This window comes from Hemiscyllium ocellatum, chromosome 2, assembly GCF_020745735.1.
Source record: "Hemiscyllium ocellatum isolate sHemOce1 chromosome 2, sHemOce1.pat.X.cur, whole genome shotgun sequence".
Lineage (NCBI taxonomy): Eukaryota > Metazoa > Chordata > Chondrichthyes > Orectolobiformes > Hemiscylliidae > Hemiscyllium > Hemiscyllium ocellatum.
The window spans coordinates 38657063-38680959 of NC_083402.1; the positions used below are offsets into that span (position 1 = coordinate 38657063).

A 23897-nucleotide genomic window follows, 5' to 3' on the forward strand; every position below is an offset into this window, starting at 1 on the left:
TACTTTTTGAAAGTTTAAAATTCAGCACTATATTCTTCAAAAAAAGTAGGTATTCTTATTTTCTCGTTGAGTGTGGGGTGCTGGCTTTTCAAGTCGCATTCTACACAGTAGCAAACTTGAGTTGAATACAGTACCTATTTGTTAATGTTTTAAAGCCCAGATTCATCCAGTCACCCTTCCTCCTCTATTTTGTACAGGTTTACAGGAGAGAAGTGGAAGAAAATGGGATTGTCTTAGATCCTCTCAAAGCAACGCATTCTGTCAAAGGAGTTACAGGTCACGAAGTATGCCATTACTTCTGGAATGTCGATGTTCGCAATGATTGGGAAAGTAAGAATATTTTAGAATAATTTCAATTTGATAGTTTCTGGAAGTTATTTAAATAATTTGAGTTCATTGATAAGTAGCTGTCTGTGGTGTCTGATAGTAAAAGCAAACCTTTTGAGTACAATAGCATAACATGGCATGTGGCTCATAAGCTAAATCCGGCCTCTTCTTTTTAATTACAGTAGATACTTGTAATTCATTGTTGAATCTCCAAGGTAATGACTTTGGCCTAGCAATGCAAGCACTTCCTCTTTAGACACTGACTTTAGCATTCAAGGTCCAGATGTGCTTTATGCAGTTTAGTAATCTCTTAAGGAAGCAGTTGCTTAGTGATCGTGTCACTGGACCAGTAAGCCAAAATTCCCAGGCTAACATTCTGAAAATATGGCAGATGGTGAAATTTGAATTCAGTAAATATCTGGAATATTATGGCAGGCACATAACAATTGTTGATCACTGTGCAAACCCTATCTGGTTCGCTAACATCTGGCTTACACGTGATTCCAAACCAACAGCATTGTCGTTAACTCTGAACTGCTCTCTAAAATAAACTAGCATGTTGCTAATTTGTCTAAAACACCACCGCGAGGGAAGTTAAAGATGGCCAAAGCATGTTGGCTGAGTTGGTGATGCCCATATTTAACAGATAAAAGAAATTTTGCTTGAGGTGATCTTGGTAAAATGATGATTCATGACCATTCAACACAGCAGACTTAAGGTAAACTGCAGTTCTGCCCTCCTCCTTATGCAGTAGACCACGATGAACACTCAAAGTATTACTAATATGGATGATACTCATTGGTTTCTGACATCTCACTTTTCCCTATGTGTAGGTGATCCCCAATCTTACACCTTTATCAAATTTCAGAAGGTTATTTTTACTCAAATTTGAACCTTTGTACAATATTGAGGGGGTGCTCACTGCCCTGAGATGCTGGCGTTGGATGAAATAGTAAATGATGTAATCTGTTCTATTTAAGAAATTCAGTTGATTGTTATGAGCCCATTTTTGCCTTTAAAGCACACCAGACATTCTTTTCAGGATTTCTTCGTTCGACCTACTTCCCTCCACCAAATCAAATCAGTCAATGACTTATTTCATGTTCTAAGTGCTCATTCATTTATATGCAGTGATTTGACAAAGAATGTATCCATTTACACTCCACAGCAACCATTGAGAATTTCCATGTACTAGAAATTCTATCAGATAATGCAATCATCATCTATCAGACACACAAGGTATGTCCTTTTTTGATATTAAAACATTATAGCTGGTGACTTGGTGTAGTTCTTTTACTGCGCAAGTGTGCTAAATTTGTTCTATATTTTAAATGGCTTTATTAACTGTCCTTCTGTGTGATGGTCAGTACAGGGAGTTAAGCTTTTTTTCCTTCTTCCACCTTGTGTTGACATCAGAGTCAAAAAGTGTGGTGCTGGAAAAGCACAGCCAGTCAGGTAGCTTCTGAGAAGCAGGACAGTTTATGTTTCGAACACATTCATGACATTCCTGATGAAGAGCTTGTGTTCAAAATGTCAGCTCTCCTTCTCCGAAGCTACCTGACTGGCTGGCTGTGCTTTTCCAGCACCTCCAGTCCTCACATTCTGTTTGTGTTGACATCAGTCATGACCAAATACAAAGTAAACCTTATTCTATTCCAATGAATCATAATGCCACCAATCTCCAATCTAACCTTCACTACATCAGACAATTGACTTCTGGAAATAATGCTATGAAGAATGAACTTTACAAAAATGTTTAGATTTATCTGATTTGGAGATGCCAGTGTTGGACTGAGGTGTGCAAAATTAAAAATCACAACATCAGGTTATAGTCCAACAGGTTTAATTGGAAGCACACGAGCTTTCGGAACGACGCTCCTTCATCAGGTGACAATCACCTGATGAAGGAGCGTCGCTCCAAAAGCTCGTGTGCTTCCAATTAAACCTGTTGGACTATAACCTGGTGTTGTGTGATTTTTAGATTTTTCTGTGAATTGATGGAAATAGTTTGTTTCTTAGTTGAATTAGTTTCTTAATGTTTGTGGCCTCCAAGGCACAGGCTTTTTAAGTCATAAGTTTTATATTATTTCTGAGAAGGTGAGCATCTTTGGGAAGTTGCACAACTCATCTTCCTTATTTCTTTTGCTCACATTTTAGTCAGAAAAGCTGAGCTTAACATTTTCGAGATCTACCAACCCCCTGGTACTGCTGTCTCTCAATTCCATCTTTTGAAGAATAGGTTAATCGGAATAGTCCAAAAGCAAGAATAGGAGCGATACTGATAGATTAGTGTATTTCTTCTATACTTATGGAGCTAACTATTTAAGAACTGTTTGGTGTTGAGATCACCTAAAGTCATAGAATTATTTAAGCAAAGATTTGCAGCTCTCCTGTTGGTGTTAATAGCAGAGCTTTTTGCTTTTATTTCAGATCGCTAGCTTCTATAATATTTTGCATAAATGTTGAAACATTAGAATTAGAGTGCAAGGTAGTATCATTGGCAAAAGTAGCAATCTCCACAAGGTAGATACATCGATTCAGAGGTTTTCAGTGGGAAAATGACAAATTAGGCAATTGCATTAAATTTTGTACAAGTGATTTGCAAATGTGTAATTATTTCACAGTATATGGTTGTTGCATTGTGTCGGGGATCTAATGTGATGGAAGGTGTTTGCTGCAGCTCAGCCGTTTTATCTGATTTTTCTTCCAGAGAGTTTGGCCAGCTTCGCAAAGAGATGTACTTTACTTATCTGCAATTCGAAAAGTTCCAGCTACAAATGAAAATGATCCAGATACGTGGCTTGTCTGCAATTTTTCTGTGGAACATGACAGTGCACCTGTAAGTGTCTATTTTCATTAAGATTTTCGTAGGGAGTTTAAGGAACAGGCCTTCTGTCCTTTGAACCAGCTCTGCCATTTCATACAATTATGACTGATCAAACTCTTCAGTGTCTTTTACCAAACTGTTTTCAGAACTCTTGGATCATGGGTAGTCAAAGCTATCAATCCCTACTTCAACCATACTCAAAAACTGAGCTTCCAAATTTCACCGGATTAGAGAATTCCAAAGACTTGCAGCCTTCTGAATTAAATGCAACTTCCCTTATTTTTAAGTATCCCAATTCCCCAACCAAGGGAAACCTAATACTTGCCTGTTCCTTTAAGCTTTTTGAAGGTTTTAAAGAGGTCCCTCCTTATTCTTCAAAACCCTGGAGAATCCAAGCCAATTTGCTCCAACTGTCATCTATAACAGTCCTGCCATTCCCAGAAACAAGACAGGTGACTTTGTTGCACTTTTACTACCGCAATAATAGTCATCCTGAGGTACAGAGAAGACCAAAATTAAAAACGGAACAGTTTTTTTTCCCCAGGCTGTTTTCTTCCTATTAGCTAATCTTTAGTTTATGCCAGTACAGTACCTCCTTTCTCATGGATCAGGTTTTACAGTATGGAAAGAGGCCCTTCGGTCCATTCCAGTCATCAAATCTCTGTTCCTGTTTTTCAGCACTTGCTGCGTAGCCACCTATGCTATGGTGTTTCAAGTGTTTATCTAAGTAGTTCTTAAATGCCTTGAGGCGTGCTGCCTTTACTGCTGTTTCAGGCAGTGAGCCCCAGGTACCCACCATCTTCAGTGAAAACATTTTTCCTCACATCCCCTCTAAATCTCCTGCTCTGTACCTTAAAACTCTGCTCCCTGATTATTGAGTTGAGAAGTGTGGCACTGGAAATGCACAGCAGATCAGGCAGAATCTGAGGAGCAGCAGAGCTGATGTTTTAGCCATAAGTCCTTTATCAGAAATCCCTGATTATTGATCCCCATACTTTCTACTTGTATTCATATTCTGTTTTTTCCTTTCCTCGTTGGTTTCTTCATTCCCTTATGTATAGTTAGCTACAGCTCAAAGGGGAACTATGCACATAGAGGAGTTTGAAATTAGACTATTCTATTTTAGGGTTAAAATGGAAAATATTGCAATTTGTTCATGCTAAAATGTAACATTTCTTAAGTAATTGCAGAGGATTCAATTTGTGTATTGTTCAAAATTGCATTAACTCCACCTATTTCACAGCAGAATAACAGATGTGTGCGTGCCAAAATAAACATTGCCATGATCTGCCAGACACTAGTAAGCCCTCCAGAAGGGAACCAGGCAATCAGCAGAGATAACATCCTATGCAAGATCACGTATGTAGCTAATGGTGAGTTGAATTGAATTTATTGTCATATGTACTGAAGCACAGTGAAAAGCTTTGTCTTGTGAGCAATACAGGCAGATCATAGGGTTAAGTAGCATAGACAAGTAAATAATAGGTAAACAGCAGCTGTAACAAAAATGCAGGTACAGGCTAATGTTAAGAGTTTGAGAGTTCATTCCGTATTCTAACAACAGTAGGTTAGAAACTGTTTCGAAACTGGCTGGTGCGTGTGTTCAGGCTTCTGTACCTTCTCCCCGATGGTAGAGGTTGTAGAAAAAGATTGCCAGGATGGGATGGATCTTTGAGAATGCTGACGGCCTTTCCTTGACAGCGGGCCTGGTAAATGGATTCTATAGATATGAGATTGGGCTTTGTGATTATCCAGGCCGAGTTCACCTTGTTTTACTGAATTACAATCAAATGAACAACTGCAAGGAAGTGCTCCTTGCAGGTTTGTGGTGTAGGAAGTTGGATGGCTCCTTTTCAAAGTCATGTAGCAGATGACCACCCTCTTAAATCCAGGAGGAGTGTGACAAACCTGAAGTGACATCTTAAGAATGGTTGGTATTTCAGCTGATGAGCCTATTCTGCCATTCTGTTAAATCATGATTGTTCTGTATCTGAACTTATTAACCTGTCTAGATCCCATGTCACTTAATACACACATCCCAACCAAAATCCTGCAAATTTCCTGGACATCTGAAGAGTAGCAGATTTCCATTATCTCCTCTGTATCAAGTAAATGTTTTCTGATTTAACTTCTCAATAGCTATCTTATCCTGATTTTTCCCCTTGATCTGGATTTCCACCAGAGGAAACAGCTTCTCTATGCTACGGCACTGAAGGTTTCCCTGCACCTAAGAACTCCAGTGGTTCAAGACGGCAGATTTTTACCATGGTCTCCAGGCCACTGAGTATGGGTAATGAATGCTAGTCTTAGTCAATGGTGTCCAAATTCCATGAATGAAAAAAATGCGAAGGACTTTGCATTATGCCCTGCCAAACCCCACTGAAAATAGCCATCCAGTCACTCATTGCTATTTCTTTCTTGCCTCTAAGATAATTTTCTATCCAGTTTGCTACATACCATTGGATCCCATTAAAATTTTTAAAATAAGTCTTCCATGTTTGGGAGAAGATTTGTAGCTCGGGTGCTCTTTGTTGTGGTTCTGTTCACCGAGCTGGGAGTTTGTGTTGCAAACGTTTCGTCCCCTGTCTAGGTGACATCCTCAGTGGTTGGGAGCCTCCTGTGAAGCGCTTCTGTGATGTTTCCTTCGGCATTTATAGTGGCTTGTCTCTGCTGCTTCCGGTTGTCAGTTCCAGCTGTCCGCTGCAGTGACCGGTATATTGGGTCCAGGTTGATGTGTTTGTTGATAGAATCTGTGGATGAGTGCCATGCCTCTAGGAATTCCCTGGCTGTTCTCTGTTTGGCTTGTCCTATAATATTAGTGTTGTCCTAGTCGAATTCATGTTGCTTATCATCTGCGTGTGCGGATCATCAACGCCACACTCGCAGGAATCCGATTTACGAGAGAGGAAGAAAAGGATAACCAACTCCCATTCCTAGACATGATGGTACAGAGAATACCGAATGGAGAATTCAGCACAAAGGTATACAGAAAAGCCACACACACAGATCAAGTCCTGAACTATGAAAGCAACCACCCCAACACACACAAGTTGCATCAAGACACTATTCAAAAGGGCCACAACACACTGCAGCACACCAAAACTGCAAAAAGAGGAAGAAGAACCTATACAATGTATTCGCCAAAAATGGATACCCGCGCAATTTCATCAACAGATGCCGAAGGGAAAGACAACAGAACGAGGGCATGCCGCAACCCAGAGGACTAGCCACACTACCATACAACAGGAGCATTTCCGAACTGACAGCCAGACTACTGCGACCACTAGGACTCATAATAGCACACAAACCAACAGCCACTCTCAGACAACAACTCACCAGAATGAAGGACCCGATACCAAGCATGAGCAAAACCAATGTAGTGTACAAAGTCCCATGCACAAAACACTATATAGGACAAACAGGAAGACAGCTAACGATCCGCATCCATGAACACCAACTAGCCACGAAACGATACGACCAGCTATCTTTAGTAACCACACACGCAGATGACAAGCAACACTACTATTAAAGGGCAAGCCAAACAGAACAGCCAGGGAATTCCTCGGCATGGCACTCATCCGCTGATTCTATCAACAAACACATCGACCTGGACCCAATATACCGGCCACTGCAGCGGACAGCTGGAACTGACAACCAGAAGCGGCAGAGACAAACCACTATAAATGCCGGAGAAAACATCACAGAAGCGCTTCACAGGAGGCTCCCAAGCACTGAGGATGTCACCTAGACAGGGGACGAAACGTTTGCAACACAAACTCCCAGCTTGACGAACAGAACCACAACACTAAGTCTTCCATGTGTGACCACCTCAAAAGCCTTGTTAAAAATCCATGTTGATCGCATTAACGACAATATCTTCTTCAATCCTACTTGTTACCATCTCTAAAAATGGAGTCATCTTAGTCAGACAAGATATTTCCCAAAGAAATCCAAACTGGCTGTCCTTGATTGTGTGCCTTTCTGAGAGAGTGTATCCTGTGTCCTAGAACTGAGTATTATAATTTGCCCACTACTGAGGCCAGACTGACTGGCCTCTATTTATTCAGTCCATCCTTTGATCCATTTTTAAACAAAGTTACAATGTTATCTACTCCATTTGTCAAGTTCTAGAAGAACCCAGTCGTCAGGTCTCTGTTCTTAACAAGAAAATAACTTTATTATAAATTCTTTATTTGCAAAAAGGAAATATGAATTGCTGACTTATAACTCTATTCTTAAACTCTACCCCTTAAATTAACCCCTCAGTACAGACACAAACAGAGACAAGATATGGCTATGAAGGGTGGAAAAAGAAGGAAAAAAATTAATGAGGGAAACAGTTCAACAACATCAGTCTGGTTTCTGTCAATTTCTGAGCCTTTTGTTTACACAAGTGTTTGCACCCTAATGATCTCATTTGCTGATGATAATTTGTCCATTCGTAACAGAAGAACTAGGAGTAGACAATTCAGTCCCTCAAACCTGCTCTGCCTTTCAATGATATCTTGGCTGATCTTATTTTGGCCTCAACTCCACTTTTCTGCCTACTTTTCATGATCCTTCAACGCATTACTAATTAAAAATCTGTCTTCCACAGATTCGTGACTGAGCAAAAATTTCTCCTCATCTTGGATTTAAATCTGTAACCCCTTATCCTAAAACAATGGCCTTTTCTAGATATGGCCCACGTGAGGAAACATCTGTCTATTTTTCATAAAGTCCCTTAATCATCTATGCACCTCAATTAGATCTCTCCATATTCTCCTAAACTCAAGAATACAGACTTAAAATGTTTGATCTCTCCTCTTAAGACAAACCCCTCCCCTCTAGAATCAATCTAGTGAATCATCTTTGAACATCCTCCAAAGCAATACATCCTTCCTCAGGTAAGGATGCATTACTCAGGATGTGATCTCACTAATGCCTTGTATGCTTCCCTACTTTCACATTGTATCTCTTTAGCAATAAATGCCAAAATTCCATTGGCCTTCCTTTATTATCTGCTATACCGACATTTTAGTTTCTGTAATTCATACATAAAGACACTTAAATTCCTCTGCATTGAAGTTTCTCTCCATTTTAGATAATAAATTGGCATTCTATTTCTCTGACCAAAATAGAGAACATTTATCCATGTTAAACTTGATCACCCAGTCACTTAACTATCTCTATTCATTTGTAAATTTCTTTTTTTTTCTTTATTGTAGCTTACTTTCCTACCTATTTCAGTGTCATCTGTAAATTTCCCTATAGTATCTATTATCCCTGCAAATAAATAATTGGAGTAGAGGATTGAAACCCATTGGTTACAACTTGCCCACCAGATAAAGACCCAATTATCTTGACACTCCACGTTCTGTTGGTTAGCCAGTCCTCTATCCTGACACTGTCTTTGATGTCCTTTTATTCCAAGGGATTTGCAGAGTTAAATATGTGGGAGACAGCTGTTTGTTACTGGAAACTCTGGCCCCCATGCAGGACAGAGGGAGACAGTGGTTTTTTAATGCTTTCTCTTTCTGGGCTGCATGGTTCTCTGCAGCACTAGCCTCACACAAGCTGTGGTCACCTGCTTAAGAACCAGTCTAAACAGTGCTGTCAAGCAGGCATCCCTGAGCACCGTGACATCTGCTTTTGGTCTCTGTGTTCCCAGGGAAAATATAGCATTGTTTATAACTGTGTGCTTCAGTAAATATAATTTTTAGAACTCTAGCCATCACTTTGCACAGTCCCCTTGGTTTGAGGAGTATCTTCCTCTCTTTTCATCCATAGTTCAAGAATAATTAAATAGGGAGATGTGATCTTTACAATAGTGTGTTTTGAAATGTAAGATTTGGCCTTGCATTATGATTTGATATAGTGGATGCTTTTTTAAATGGGCATTCTGTAAATGTTGTCATCTAGCATCTTTAATTTAAATAAACTTTTGACATTGTTTAAAATATTGGAGGTGCATCATTTTATTCTGTCTTTTTTAAACAGTCTAATTTGTCCAATAAATGGTGACTAAATTGTTTATTTTGTTCTTAGTAAATCCTGGAGGATGGGCGCCAGCATCAGTACTTCGAGCAGTTGCAAAACGTGAATATCCCAAATTTCTCAAACGTTTCACATCCTATGTACAGGAGAAAACTGCAGGCAAAGATATTCTCTTCTAGTATCTAGAGGTATAATGTAACATTATTATTTCTGTTGAAATTCCAATAAAGTGGGAATGCCAATGGGAACGTGAGAATAAACAACTTAATGTTTTAGTAACTGTCAAATCATGAAATTTGAAGATTGTAGTTCATAGATATTGGGTTGTTTTAGTTGTTTGACTCTGAAGATTCTGAGTATATAAACTGCCTTATTAGAATTAATCCAGCTTTTAAAAGCATGTTCCTTGCTTCCTGAATGATAACTGTACTCCAAGGAAGAAAGCAGAGTATAACTTCACTCCAAAATCACTGATACAAATGAATCATTCTATGAAATGTTGTGAATGGAATGCATTGCTTGAAAAATCAGCATTTGTTTCCCATTCCTAACTACCATTGAACTAAGTTCGGGTGTTTCTGAGGGCAATTTGAAGTCAAACATATTGCTGTAGGCCTGGAACAGACAAGGTAAATATGGCAATTTTTTAAAAATTCCTCATGGGATGTGGGTGTCACTGACTAGGCCAGTGTTATATCTCATCCATAATTGACTAAAGGCAGTTAAGATTCAACTACATTGCTGTGGGTTTGGAGTCACATGTAGGCCAGAGCAAGTAATAATGACTGTTGCCTTCCCTGAAGGGAAACAACAATGGTTTTGTGGTGTCATTGACTCTCAATTCCAGACATTTATTGTTCCCTAAAAGACAATAGTGAACCGGATGGATTTTTAAAAAAAATAATGGCTTTGTATTCACTAACTGAGACTTGCTTTTGAATTTTTAAATTGAATTTAAAATTTATCATTTAACCTTGGTTTCTGGTTGACTGGTCTAGTGATATCACCACTACTCTGCTGCCTGAAATGGCCCATGATATTTTACAGATGAATAATGTGAGGAAGATTCTATAATGAAATAGTTTTTAATGGATTTAGGAGGTTGAGAATAAAAATAGCCTACATTAATGTTCCATTTTGTCATGAAATTGTTCTTGTGTTTAAGGAAGTATACAAATGGCATGTTCAAACAGTCATCATAGTAATATTGAAGTAATTTATCTTGTGCCTTTTAGTTTTCAGCATGGATCTGCTGCTGTTTCTACCATGCTTTCCCCAGCGACCAACATGCAGACAAAAAGGTGCCCTCCTACGCTTGAGGATCACAGTGACTTCATGCTGATGCATTGAATTTCCAGCATTCTTCCCCCTCGTAAGCCAGTCGCAGTCCTCAGTCTGCATCTAATCTGATGTAGGCTGTCATTTGACATCTGTGGCTGATCTGTTCCATTTTAGCATCTGTGTGTAGTTCATCTGTATGTGAAGTTCATCTGTATGTGAAGTTCATCTGCTGTTTACAATTTAACCAAGCATTTTTTTACAAAAACAATCTCATTTTGGATCAAAAACAATAAGTTGAAGGCGTTAATTGTTTTTTAAAAAAAAGCATGTTTGTTGTTGTAGGCCGACATAATCATGGCCAAAATTTCAACATTTTTGCAACAAACAAAACCGAATTTGTGATCTTAAGTTGCTCAAATGTTAGCCATCTTTGGGGTCTACAGTAAGGTGTACTTTCTTTAAGTCTTACTCAAGTCTTTCTAATTAGCATTCTATAATCACTGAATTCATTACATTCTTTTTCTGGTCTAAAGCCAGTCCTAGCTTCTAACATCGAAACTGATTTCTTATAAAAACTAATTCAGGGATGTCTAAGCCCTTTTGACCTCTGGCATTTGCCCTTTCTCTTTCTTACGATCTCCCATGAAGAACGTCTAGTTCTGATGGAGATTTTGAAAAGCTTTATTTCTGTTTTGTTTACAAACTATATTTCTACTGCATTTTTAGTTTGTATATTTGTTACATATGTATTTTCTGTTGTAATTGAAAGTTCTGAAATCTTTTATGATGGTATGGGCTGGAAGGAGGATTACTTGAAACATGTCAAATAAGAATTTTTCATGTTGTAACAGATTGGAGTTTTAGTTATGACCAGTGTAGACATACTGTTGAAAGGTGAATAACTGTTTTAAGCAATATTGATAGAAGGGGTGTACATTATTGTGAATAAGGTACGCCAGCTAAGCTTAGGTGAAGCCCATTGCATAAATTGTTGCGCACTACTTTCAAAAGGTGCACACCTTCCGTTCATTAATGCAATTGTGCAAAATCTGTTCTGAATTGAAACAGAATTCCTGATATTTAATCAGAACTAGCCAGTTGTGTTTCAGGAATACATTTACATGATGTTGATATGTTACTTTGTAGAACCTCAATTCCCATGAAATTCTGTGCAGACCTTTTCTTTCTTCCTGTTGATTTCCATATAATACTTTTATGCTGTGTCTGTTACTGGATGCAGCTAAAATTAGACTTAGTTTTTATGACTGCTGGATTCCAGAAATCTTTCATTGTGAAGTTGTACACAACATTGTAAAATTGTGCACAATTTTACAATGTTCCCCACTTGTTTTGCAGCTAAGAATTGATTTTTATTTTAATAAATCTAGCATTTAGAGCCACATAAACCATTTAATATTAATAATTGGTTATTATAACTAATATAAGCATATGAATATCAGTAATTTGACCAGCAGACTTTATTTTTGCAGCACAAGATCATCGCTAACAATATTGTGTATATATAACCGATTCAAATGTGAAAGTGCCTAAATTTGAGGATTGTTATGCACTCAGTAAATTGATTCTTAAAGCTGGTATGTAAGAATACTGTGTGGTGAAGATTAATTGAGAACACTTTATACTTAAATTATCCTTGAACTTCTAGGCTATACCTTATAAACCCAAACTTTTATAATGAAAATTTTTCTGATCAGCTCCATACTTCACCAAATACACTTCATATCTGTATTTAAACTTAATTTGTAATAAGTAACAATAAATCAACAGGAAGTAAGATTTTCTTGAATGCAATGGTTTTGCTCTATTCAACCAGATTAACTGGTTATGTGGACCTACTGTACCATTAAAATGCAGCAAACTGTATGATTTGTTTGCTTTGACATTGAGGGAATGTAGGAGAAGTCAATGCTAGTTGGTTGCATGATGAGGATATGAAATTAAATTCACAGTGCACTTCCCAGAGTATCTATTACAATTCCAACTATGTGCAGATTTGTTTTTAAATAGATATGCTCCACTAGCCCCTCACCCAAAAAACACATCCAAGTTGCTAACTGGATCAGTTTTTTCAACTCTGTGCCCTCTATCTTTAAACTTTTGTCTTCCAAGTAATTCTTTAAAAAGGGATTATTTCTTGCAAGAATTTCCCTATTTCCTTGAACAATTTTTATATAAAATTGATATTCCAGTTGCAGGTATTAAAATATACATGAAAACCAGAATTAAGACAGTAAATTGGATATTGTGTGGCCTCTTTGTATCGGTTTGGAAACCTCTAGCATTGAGAAATCGTGTTAACGATACATCCCAGTGAGTGATGTTTATCATAAAGGAATGGTGTTGGTTGTGGAGTACAGCAAGTGAGGCTTAACATTGCAGTGTCATACTTTGGGAGTTCTGAAGCAGAGCACTCATGGCAAATCTCAGAAGTTCACTTCCATCATGTGACAATTTTCTGGCATTCATTGTTTCAACAAAAAAGGGGAATATTTGTGTTTTGAGGGATACTACGCATAAAAGCACCTTACTACAAACATTAGTAAGATAAGTTGGGTAAACCCAAATTCTACCATTAGCATAGATATGAAAAGTTTACATCTGACCAGGTTTTAAGCTTTTGGGATAATTTAACTTGATATTTTGTTTGTAGTGGAAATTATTTTTGTCCGCCCTGTGTAGTAATGCTTTTCATTTGTGCAATAAGTTACAAATGGGAATGGAAATAAGGAGATTGTCACAATTGCATAAATGAGTAATGTTAATGTAGAATCCAATACATGAGGTTCAGTAGTTTACAGAACTAACTGGTTTATTATGCTGCTTACTTTCAGCAACTGTTAATTTCAGGTTGTTTAAAAACCCTTGCATTCAACAGTGAGTAACCAATATATTATCAGGAACTTGGTGGGAGGAAATTGTAAATTTAATTGATTATTCCAAATGAAAAGCTGTTATATACCTGACTAATTTATCAATGAGAACTTTAGCAATGATCCAGGTTAAAAACCTGTTAAGCTAAATTGAGCTAACTTTTAATAAATTGGGAAGTTTACGTGTATAGAACTTGATATTGCTAGTCACAATTGCACTAAATGTGATGTAATTTTGAAATTATTCTGGTATAAAGTGATTACACTAAAAGGGGATTGTAAAGTATTGAAACGTTTCTGGAATGTAAAAACACGTCATTTACAGGTTAAAAAATGGACTTTTATTTCAAAATCTATTGAGTGTGTAGAATGTGGTCAGAGATTTGTTTTATGAAAGCTTTATATCCTGATTTAGCTTTGTGTACAGCAAAACACTGGTTAATATGTGTCTGTGATGTTGGACTGTAAAACAGTTTTTTCCAATCAGCAATGTGCAAAAGTTTATAAAGTTTAGTTCCTCCATGTTATCACAAATTAAAATCCAGTATTTAAAAAGTGAAAAGTATTAAAACATTATAGAATATCTTGGATATTTTGTCTGTCTTTTTTGGAAATGTTAATTATGTATAAATAGTAAATTCTTGCAGTTTCAATACAATGTAAGTGTATTGATCAGTTTCCACTTCAGTATTCCCTCATGAAGATGACATGATTGTTGATTGGGAATAAGAGCTTGACATATGTAATTGTACCTTTCATGACTTTAGCATTGCATTTTGTTTCTCCGCATGGTATACTTCGAATTGTAATCACTACTATAGAAAAGAAAATTGCGTGAAGTCCCACAGACAGCAATGAGTAAACAACTACATTATATTTCTGATGTGTGGAGTGAGGACTGGTCAGGACACCAGGAAAAAGATGATCTCTGATCTTTGAAGGATGTTATGTCATATCCACCCGAGGGTTCACGCATGGCATGTCTGCTTTCATGTCTAATTTAAAAGGCAACAACTCTACAGTGCAGGTCTCCTCACTGTAATGAAGTGTCAGCCTAGATTATGACTTCAAATGTTTGGTTTAAGGTTCAAATCTGAACTTTTAACTCTGCCAAGAGCTGACTGCAGAGTAGGCAGTTTAGTTTTTTTCCTTGTAACTCATAATTGGTTCCATTATCTCTGGGAAAATTTTGCAGGAAATGTTTGAAGAATGAGGAGCTTTTTTCAGGGATGTTCATAAGAAGCAGCTTCTATGTAATTCATGACTGATTTGAAAACAACCTTCAGGTTGGGGAGATTCGGGAAGAAAATGAGTAAAATGCAATCAAAATTAATAGTTAAATATGTTTGAACTGCGAGAAATATTTTGTATGTCACAGGTACATCATTCAATTTGTAATACTGAAATGTAAAGATTATTCATCTCTTGTGATTTTTTTTAATCGTAACCTGTTTGGGGTGGTGTTATTTTCGGTCAAGACTGTTAAATTCACTTATTGCTGTGAGTTAGAAGTATTTTATTTATCTGCGTTCAGTAAAATAAGCAGTGCAGTCTTTTTCTGCTGTGGCTTCAGTGGGTTAAACGCCCTATGTAACTGAAAAAATGGTGAGAGATGATGAAACCTAAGCTGATAGGCTGAAGTATCTCTGATTTATTTCAATAAACATAGGTGATATTCCACCACCCTGATTCTGCACTTTAATTTTCCAATTGATCATTCCTTTTTTGGAAAAGCTCTACTTTTAGTAAATGAGTGGATAAATACTCTGGGTACCACAGTATAATAATCTTCAGTGCATTTATAAATAGGATTCAGATTTTGGAATTGGTAGTTTCTTTGGGTATTTTATCTGTGAACTCTTCTCCAATTAGAATCTTTGCCGCATGTGCTCAGTGTTTGTTAGGAATTTTCTTTAAAGTTGCTTTTGAAAAATCTGAATCCTTAACCAGGGAATCAAATTTTCAGTCCATCTTTCACCTGCCAAGGCAAGGGCTTTCTGCGTCAGCAGTAGTGGATACAAATTAGTGTTGTATCTCTGACATAATTTTATAAATACACAGCACAGATAGAGACCATTCTACGTGCTGGTGCCAGCACAATAGTTCTTTTGAAGTTGATCAAGAAAATACAGGTGAGAAGTATTCAGTGAGTCCGACAAAAGTGAATGTTTTGATGCTTTATTGCAATTTTTAATAAACCAAGGATCTCTTAGTTTGAGTGCTTAATATTTTGAATGAAATTGTAATTAGGCCAGTGCCTTGGGATTTGGTGACTTTGGCCATGATAATTTCTGATGTAAGATCAGCAACCTGAAATAATAACTTTGTCATTCTCTTCTCAAAGATATCTGATCTCCTGAGTATCTCCACTTTTTTTGTTTTTACATTGGTCTACATAAGGTACTTACTTTCTGCCTTATCAATCCTTTAAACTCTATCCATGTTTTCTATCCTTGCAATGTGGATTCTTTAAGGGCAGGTGTCAGCATTTTCCTTTCTTCATCCATGGGGTGAGAGCATCGCTAGTTTGGCTGGAATTTGCTTATCCTGAATTATCCTGGCGAATGTGGTGGTGAGCTGCTGCCTGAACCATTGCAGTATAGGGACTTGCACAGTGCTGTTGGATGATCAAAATCCTGCAAGTCTCTCCCCTAACAGTGAAGGATGGTGTGAAACTTGCAGGTGGTGATATTTCCATTAATCTGCACCCCTTCTAAGTGGTCAAGGTTATGGGTTTGGAAGGTACATTGGTGAATTACCATCTTACTATCACACTCTTCTGCCTCTGTCCATCAATAGGGAGTGAAAGGGCACCAGTGTAGATTTGTGCTTGCAGATGGTGAGGCCTTACAAAGTTTTGGATTAAATTACTAACTGGAGGAATCACAGCCACATAGAACAGTTAGTCCCATTCCATTTCTGATCAGTGATAACCCCAAAGGAATTAATAGTGGGGATTCAGTAATATTAATGCTGTTGAACATTGATATGGTATTCTTTTTTGCTGGAGATGGTCATTGCTTGAAACTTAAGACACAAATTCAAGCTCAGTCATGAGTTACTCTGTTTCATTGGTGTCTTGCTAATTTGGGAAACTCTGTCACTTGAAGATGAAACATGAACATTGTATGTGAGTTAAAAAATGAGTTGTGCAGGTCAGCTCAGTCAGTGCTGTAGATTTAATTGTGAAGAATACTTTTTTAAATTCTTCAATGGTTGCAAGGACATCAATGAATAAAAAGTTGAACTTCTATTTGGAATGTGTCCCTGATCTTTAAACTTTCTTGAATTAATAGTTGCTTTATTTTTCTCAGAACTCCATTTGGAATTACTGAAGAGAACAATGGTGCAACGATGTTTAAACTTAAACTGTAGAAGCTGAATGTCAGAAACACACAAATTGCTGGAGAGAATTAGCAGATCTGACAGTATCTGAGTAGTGAAAGCAGTTAATGTTTTGAGTCCAATGACCCTGGAGTTTCTCCAGCAATGTCTTTTTTTGTGTTCAAGTTTACATTTTTAATGAGTTAAATACTGTTGATTTTCTAAACACTTGTTTGCTTTTAATAAACGTGTTGATAATGGATGACTGAGAACATATAATGAAATCCTAACAGTTCTTTGTGCATATACCATAGGTGAAAGACTTCGTTGTTCAGCTTTGGATGCAAACCCAGATATTTTGTGGCTAGGACTAAGCTTCTACTTTTGAGTACAATTGGTGTATGGTACCCATTCAGAAAGTACTTTTCTCCTCTTCAAGTTTGCACATTTTGGACACAATCTGCCACTATCCAGCAACATTCTTTAAAAATACTTTATATAACATCTTTGAAAATATTATTTTTCAAAAATAATTTTGAATGACATTTGTTTTTTTATCAAATAATTATATATTGAAGGGCAGAGGATGGTCTTTTAGAATTAAAAAGCTTTTAACATGTCCATTGTGGTAAAAGTATCAGCTGAATTTCATGTTTTGTTTTAAGAACTTTCTCTATGGTCTTCAAATTTCAAATGGTAATTCTCAAAGGTGATTTTTTTTTGACTTTCATGATATGTGGGCATCACTGGCAAAGCCAGCATTTGTTGCCTGTTCCTAACTTCCATAAGAAATTCACTGAGTTTAACTGCCACCTTTAGTAGGGAATGCAGTTGCTACTTAGAAAGATGGAGACCATAAAGAGAGATAAAAATGTTTCTTAAAAAAAATTGGAGAAACTCAGCAGGCCTGACAGCATCTGTGAAGAGAAAGCATAGTTAGTATTTGGCCCAATACTAACTCCTCTTTGGAATTAGACCCAAAACATTAATTTTGCGTTTTCTTAGATGCTGACAAACCTGTTTTTCCACTAATTTCTGGGGTTTTTTGATTTCCAGCATCTGCAGTTCATTTTTAATACAAAAATAAATGACTGTGGCAAATAATTTTTGTTTAGAGCATTATTAGAGAATTAAATGCATTGCAAAAACTTGTTACTTGGCCTGTATCCAAGTGCAAACTTCTTTGGCAGTTCCTCATTGTTAAGGATGACTTGCTTCACTCTGGTAAGCATTACTTATGAGTTTGTGTGCCTGACTTGCTATATATAGCTTCCAAAAGATTACCCAGTGCTAATATTATATTGGCTTAACATTCTTTCATCTCTCAACTTGCAGCTTAAACATAGCCTATTTGTTCCAGACCTAGGTTAACAGTGGCTAGTTTTTCCCTTTTTCCTCAGTTTTTAATTGTGAAAATAGCAAAGTACTCAGTTTTACTTGATATACTTTCATTCTCATTCAGACCAATTTTTTTCCTGAGTTCTCTTAACGGTTGCAAAACTATTCACTATTTCCACTTTATCTGCGAGTTACATTTGTATTGCCTCAACCTTTTTATTTTCTCTCTAGGATCAATATCATAAAATCAGATTCAAATAATATTATTTTACTTCTTCAAAAGGACTCCAGTTGTCTCGCTCCACTATAAGATTGTATAACAAATGTCTATTTTTGGTGTCTGTAAAACGTTTTCCATGCTTCATGAACCATTTCTTGCTGGTGACCTTAATTTTTGCAAATACACAATAATTCTTCATTTTTGGAATCATTTTCCCTTCCTACAGAATCAGTAGTAGTGAAAAATGCTTGATGTATTTTCAAGTGGAATCTTCTACTAAAACTTCGCTGGGGGGGTAGATTTGGTATTCAAATGCAAATGACTTGGAACTTCCCATCCTCTGATAGGTAACTGCTTAACATTTCTTGGTCTCACTATTCCAATTGATGGAGAAAATTAAAATCATGAAGAGTAACTATAAAGCATCTCCATTATGAAGTAAAGAGACTTCATCTGTTGAAGTAGTTATTATCTTACACCTAGTGTATAAATTAGTGCTCATGACTGATCAAATCTTTAAGGAACATTGAGAGCAAAGTAAATGCATAGTGTGCTGGAGAAACTCAGGTATCTGTGGAAAGAGAAATGTTTCATGTTTCCACTCCAATATCTCCCCCCTTTGGAACTATTCTAGTATGTTTTCCTTTCTCCATGGGAATACTATGACCAATCACTTAACTGTTATCTGGAATTTGGCATTCTTTCATTATCCTGCACTAATCAGGAAATCTCTCTTCAGCAATAGTATGAAAACAGTGTAGATTAATACTCGATATAAAATCAATCTCTATCAAATGAAATATGAAGTTTCAAATCAAAGTCTTTTACAAAAATGTATTTAATGAATTTTTCACATTGTAAACATTTTTACTAGAATTGGTATACTGGTAGTTGCTTCCAATCTGCTTTTCATTAGCAAAAACCATTACTTTTTGACACTTCAATACATCACAGTACAGTTTTTGTTTTGATACTTTCAAGCATATAAAGTCTTGGGCCTCTCTAAACAGTCATTTACATATTTTTTTTGAATCAACCTCTTCAGCTGTTACACACCTGGTGCAACTTGAACCCAGCCCTCTTGATACAGGGATAAGGACACTGCTACACAAACGGCCCAACATACCATTCAAAAACATAGCTCAGGAAAGTATGAAAAAAATTGGTGTTTACATTTGCTAAGGCAGAAAGAATAACAAACTTGACAAATGTTTCCAATTGTATGCTGTTCAAGCTGCATTGATTTTTGGAGTAGTGTATAAGTCAAACAATGAAAAATATTTCTTGATTGAAAACTTATTTTACCCTGGCTTAACAGCACTGTTGGTTATAGATGCATTTTCCATGTCAGTTGAATTTTTAGTCTTTGCTTTGTAAAATCATTATTAATGTCTGTTGCATAGAAGGCCATAATGTCAATGACCCATCCATCTTAAGCAACAATATTGCAGAACACCCTAAAACTGCAGGTGAAAGATTAGAATAAACAATCTACATTTACTTCCTGTTTGAAACTACTAGTAAAGCAGATATGTGCCCAGTAGAAATAGATTCCCTAACAAAAAGGGACAAACCAGGGTAGTGTTCACTCCCTCCTAAGCATACAAACTGGAATATCTATCTTTATCTACTTCTGGGGTAGATAAGTGATATGGTTGTATCTGAAATTTAAAACTTTAAAAAAATGTATCTGCCTGAAAGAAGACAGCCTTAATTGTGTGCATACCTTTAACTCTAATCGCAATGTAATAAGAGTAAAAATTAAAATAATTTAACTTTGGATGAATGAACAAACTCTTTGTAACAACTGGCCAGGAATCAAGTACCAGCTTCACACGTTCGAATACAATATATAGGTAAGGGTCATGAAATTCACAGCCATAAATAAAACCTTCAAAATCTTAAGTTTGTCATGATGTACAGTACAGAAAAGACAGACAATTATAGGTTCAGTTGTGGTTAAACATCTGACAAAAATCCAGCTTGGTCACAACTGGTCAATTCATACTATTAGAGGACTTAAAACAGCACAAAAGTGGTTAAGGAGGTTTCTGTTTGAGACAAAGGGTCAGTCAGGAAATTCCAGGTCAATTATCAGCAGAATAATATTCACACCAAAAGGCTTATTCATATCATGAACTTTACCAAATTTTGAAAATTGATTTAGTTTTATCTGATTCAAGCAGTGAAGTAGATGAAGTATTTTTGGCTAAAGTTAATTGTTTGAATTCAAAGTGTGCTAAAACTCAGTATAGGCATTTTGACTTCTCCAGAGATTTACATGTACTAACTCTTACCTACTTTTGAACTTCTCTTGAAGACTGTACAACATCTGTTCTTTTGCACAAAATGAACAATTTTCAAAAAGAGAGTCTGTGGCAATATTAACCTTACTCCAGTAACCACAGCCAGGGATTTGTTTTTAATTAGATTGCAGTAATTGTTTCTAGTAAACCTTTCACTCAAGACTTGAGTTATTGCAAGCTTTGAAACTATGTCAACATCAAAAAAACAAATAAACTTTGTCATAAGTTAAGACAATATGATTAAGCAGAACTAGCAAACATTCACAAGGTCATTTTACAGTTTCTTCTTATTGTAGGTTCTGCAGGCTACTCTTTTGTACCACTATGATTTCTGGGCACACTACTGGATATTGGTATCTTTGCTTTGGAACCATGTCAACTCCATTTCAGATATACTGGTCAAAATCGTACAAACCAGCAATTTCAAAAAGTCATGAAAACACTCAGTTGTCCCTTAGTTCTAAACAAAAATCCAAAGCATCTTTCCAGTGTACAAGTGCCAGTCTTTATAGTGAATCCCTTTCATAATCAAGCTGCTTTCTTCGTAGAGCTGTTGGGGAGCACCTGGAGATTAACCTTTGATCTGTAGATTTAAGCAGAACAACATTTGCAGATTAGTTTAACCTATTGTAGAGTGGCAGTTTAAATCTGCATCTAGTTACTTGAACCAATAAATATTCTCTTTTCATTATTAATTGGTATTGGCTTCTTCATTAATCAAATTTGTCTTCCCACAAGTGCAATATGCAAAAGGTATGTACTTTTAAGTAGACTATTCAGCTTTTCATTGACCAACAGCCTTCAAAATTTGTTTTCATCTAATAGAAGACCTCCACAAAGGGGAAGTAACCTTCTAGCATCAATCCTGTCAAGTTATCAAGGGAATGTGTATGGTGGAAATGTTACTGGATCAGCAATTCAGGATTCAAAAGTCTTAGCAATGGTAGTCATGAAATTGCATCTTGTAAAATCAAAACAGGCAAAGAATCTGTCATTCTTGCACAGATTGACAGCCTTAGGGTTACTTACAGGGCCCAAGAAAACTCCTCAGTGGTTAGCATTGCTGCCTCACAGTATAAGGGACCGGAGTTCAATCCCAACCATGACAGACTGGAGTTTGTATGTTCTCTGCAGGTGCTCCAGTTTCCCCCACAGTCCAAAAGGTGTGGGGGTTAGGTGGATTAACTGTGCTAAATTGTTAGTCCCTGCTGAGGTGAATCAAGGTGGCACTGATCAACATGGGGCCTTATTTGTATGTTTAGTTATTATCTACATAGCTAGCAGGGGTTACAGCTGGTATAAAGTACTTTTCTGAAGTTGTGGCTACTAACCTATAGGGAGACAAGTGCTACATACGGTCTTATCCTTAGAATATGCTGAGCTGACTGATTAAGTCTCACTAGATGAAGGAGAGAGTCTTCAGCATCTCAGTGGAGAACAAGCTAGATGTTTTCAGACTCATTCCTGGTTTCAATCCAGTGAGTTTAGCTGGATTGTTTGGACTACCACTCCTCTGCCCCCTACCCCCACAAACATATTAAAGTACGCACTGGCTAAGTTGAGAGACTTAACAGTTACCATGAAGTTAGATCCAAAAATATGTAACTGCTTCCTTGGCTACATTGCAGAAGCCAAAAGGAGGAAGAAAACATTTAAAAATAGCTGATGTACAGCTTAATGAGCATTAAACAATACATTGCTGTAATTCAAAGTATAAACTTACAGCAGCAAGTTTTGGCTGGATAGGACAAACTAGGTTACAGTGTGGAAACATGCCCTTCGGCCTAACAAGTCCACACTGACCCTCTGAGAAGTAACCCACCCAGAACCAATCCCCTACTCCCTACTAATGCACCTATTACTATGAGCAATTTAGCATAGCCAATTCACCTGAATTACACATCTTTTGAGTGTGCTTCCTCCCACAATCCGACACGGAGAATGTGTAGACTCTGCCCTCCGTCACCTGAAGCTGGAAGTGAACCTGGGTCCCTGGTGCTGTGTGGCAGCAGTGCTAACCACTGAGCCACTGTCACCACAGCCATAAATGGTTGAATGACATGGTACTCAAGTATTAACGGCAGTGTTCAAAACATATAGATAAAATTACTTTTCAAGTTTAATCAAGTTCACACAGTGTATTGTGAAAATGATTTACCTGTTGTGAATCATGTGGCTCTTCACCAAATGTCCAGCTGCCAGGGCTGCCATGAGAGACAGCTCACCTGCCATTACTGTACCACAAACTATCTCGGCCAGCTGCCGTGCATTTTCACCAGGACACTCCTGACTTGCACCCTGAACACCAAGCATCTAAGAAGAAAACGTAGAAATATTTAAACAGTATAGTGTAAGCAGATGTGGAGAATGGGGAATTAGGTAATGGATAGAAGAAAGAAATCCCTTTTGTTTACCTTTTGCAGGGAATGCTCGTTCTGGGAGACCCTGTCCACTTCTTCCCCCACAAATCGCAGAAGGTGTAACACTTGTTCATTTACTACCTCTCTTCACTATCCAAGGCCCCAGACACCCCTTTCTAGTGAAGCTGCACGATACCTGCATTTACTAATCTAGTTTTCTACACTAGAGGAGATGAAACACTGCCCGGAATATCCTGATTTACATAATATTTGTGGCTGTAAAAAATTACATTTCCAGTTGCCTGCCACTTCAGCATACTGTTCTTATGCCAACATTTAACTCAGGCCTGCTTTAGTGCTTCGAGATTCAAGGCACTGAGTAATAATGAGAACATGAACATCATTCCCTCATGTTCAATATCCACCCTACCACCCCAGGTCCTGTTGTGTGTGGGCTGCTCCCAGCACAGCCAACCCACTTCAAACCATTCACCCTTCTCATTAGTAACTCATCCAGCATTTATTGCCCCCTTAACTTAGCAGCAGCAGCAGCCTCTCTTTCAGACCCAGTTTCCTCAACATTTCAAAAGCAGAAGAGGTGATGTGTTACAGGATCGATGGAAATGTTTCTCCTGACTGATCAGAAACTGGGGATAAACTCTCAGGAGTGGCTAAAAAAAACAAAAAAGGATCTTGGACTAATCAGCAGGGAAGTGTAACTGTCAAAAAAAAAAGTTTGAGACCCACAAGTGTCTCAACTATCCATTCTGTTGCAGCATAGATGGGTAAGCCATTTAAAACAGAGATTAAGAAAATGTCACAGGTGGCGAACCTTTAGCATTCATTGCCACAGGACTGTGGAAGCTAAATCATTGAGCAAATTAAAGACAGAAGTTGACATCAAGAGATATGGGAGATGGCTGTAGATCAGATGTAATTTACAATAGTGATCTACTCCTGTTCCAATGTTTAGTTTCTTCTAAAGTAAGTCTTCCTTCCTATACCATAACGTTCAATGATTTCTTGTTCAGTTATGTTACTGTTCCA

General features: G+C 37.2%; 2 protein-coding genes across 7 annotated transcripts in view; one reads left to right on the top strand and one right to left on the bottom strand.

Annotated features, from left to right (window-relative positions):
• The window catches only part of LOC132822640 (ceramide transfer protein), a 109525-nt gene extending 95665 nt beyond the window's left edge, over positions 1-13860 (top strand). For 4 of the 6 annotated variants that reach the window (XM_060835889.1, XM_060835913.1, XM_060835904.1 and 1 more), the window contains 6 exons: positions 198-330; positions 1496-1566; positions 3038-3166; positions 4398-4527; positions 9182-9318; positions 10366-13860. In XM_060835889.1, the coding sequence (XP_060691872.1) occupies positions 198-330; positions 1496-1566; positions 3038-3166; positions 4398-4527; positions 9182-9309 (591 nt within the window). In that variant the 3' untranslated portion in view covers positions 9310-9318; positions 10366-13860. The remainder of the gene's footprint in view (positions 1-197; positions 331-1495; positions 1567-3037; positions 3167-4397; positions 4528-9181; positions 9319-10365) is intronic. The other 2 variants (XM_060835897.1, XM_060835927.1) reach the window with 1 other exon arrangement.
• A 5146-nt stretch (positions 13861-19006) lies between these two features.
• hmgcra (3-hydroxy-3-methylglutaryl-CoA reductase a) overlaps positions 19007-23897 on the bottom strand; it is a 53638-nt gene continuing 48747 nt past the window's right edge. Inside the window, exons 19-20 of the mRNA XM_060835937.1 lie at positions 22649-22803; positions 19007-21073 (exon numbers count right to left, since the gene is read on the bottom strand). Coding sequence (XP_060691920.1) covers positions 21019-21073; positions 22649-22803 — 210 coding nt within the window. The 3' untranslated portion in view covers positions 19007-21018. The remainder of the gene's footprint in view (positions 21074-22648; positions 22804-23897) is intronic.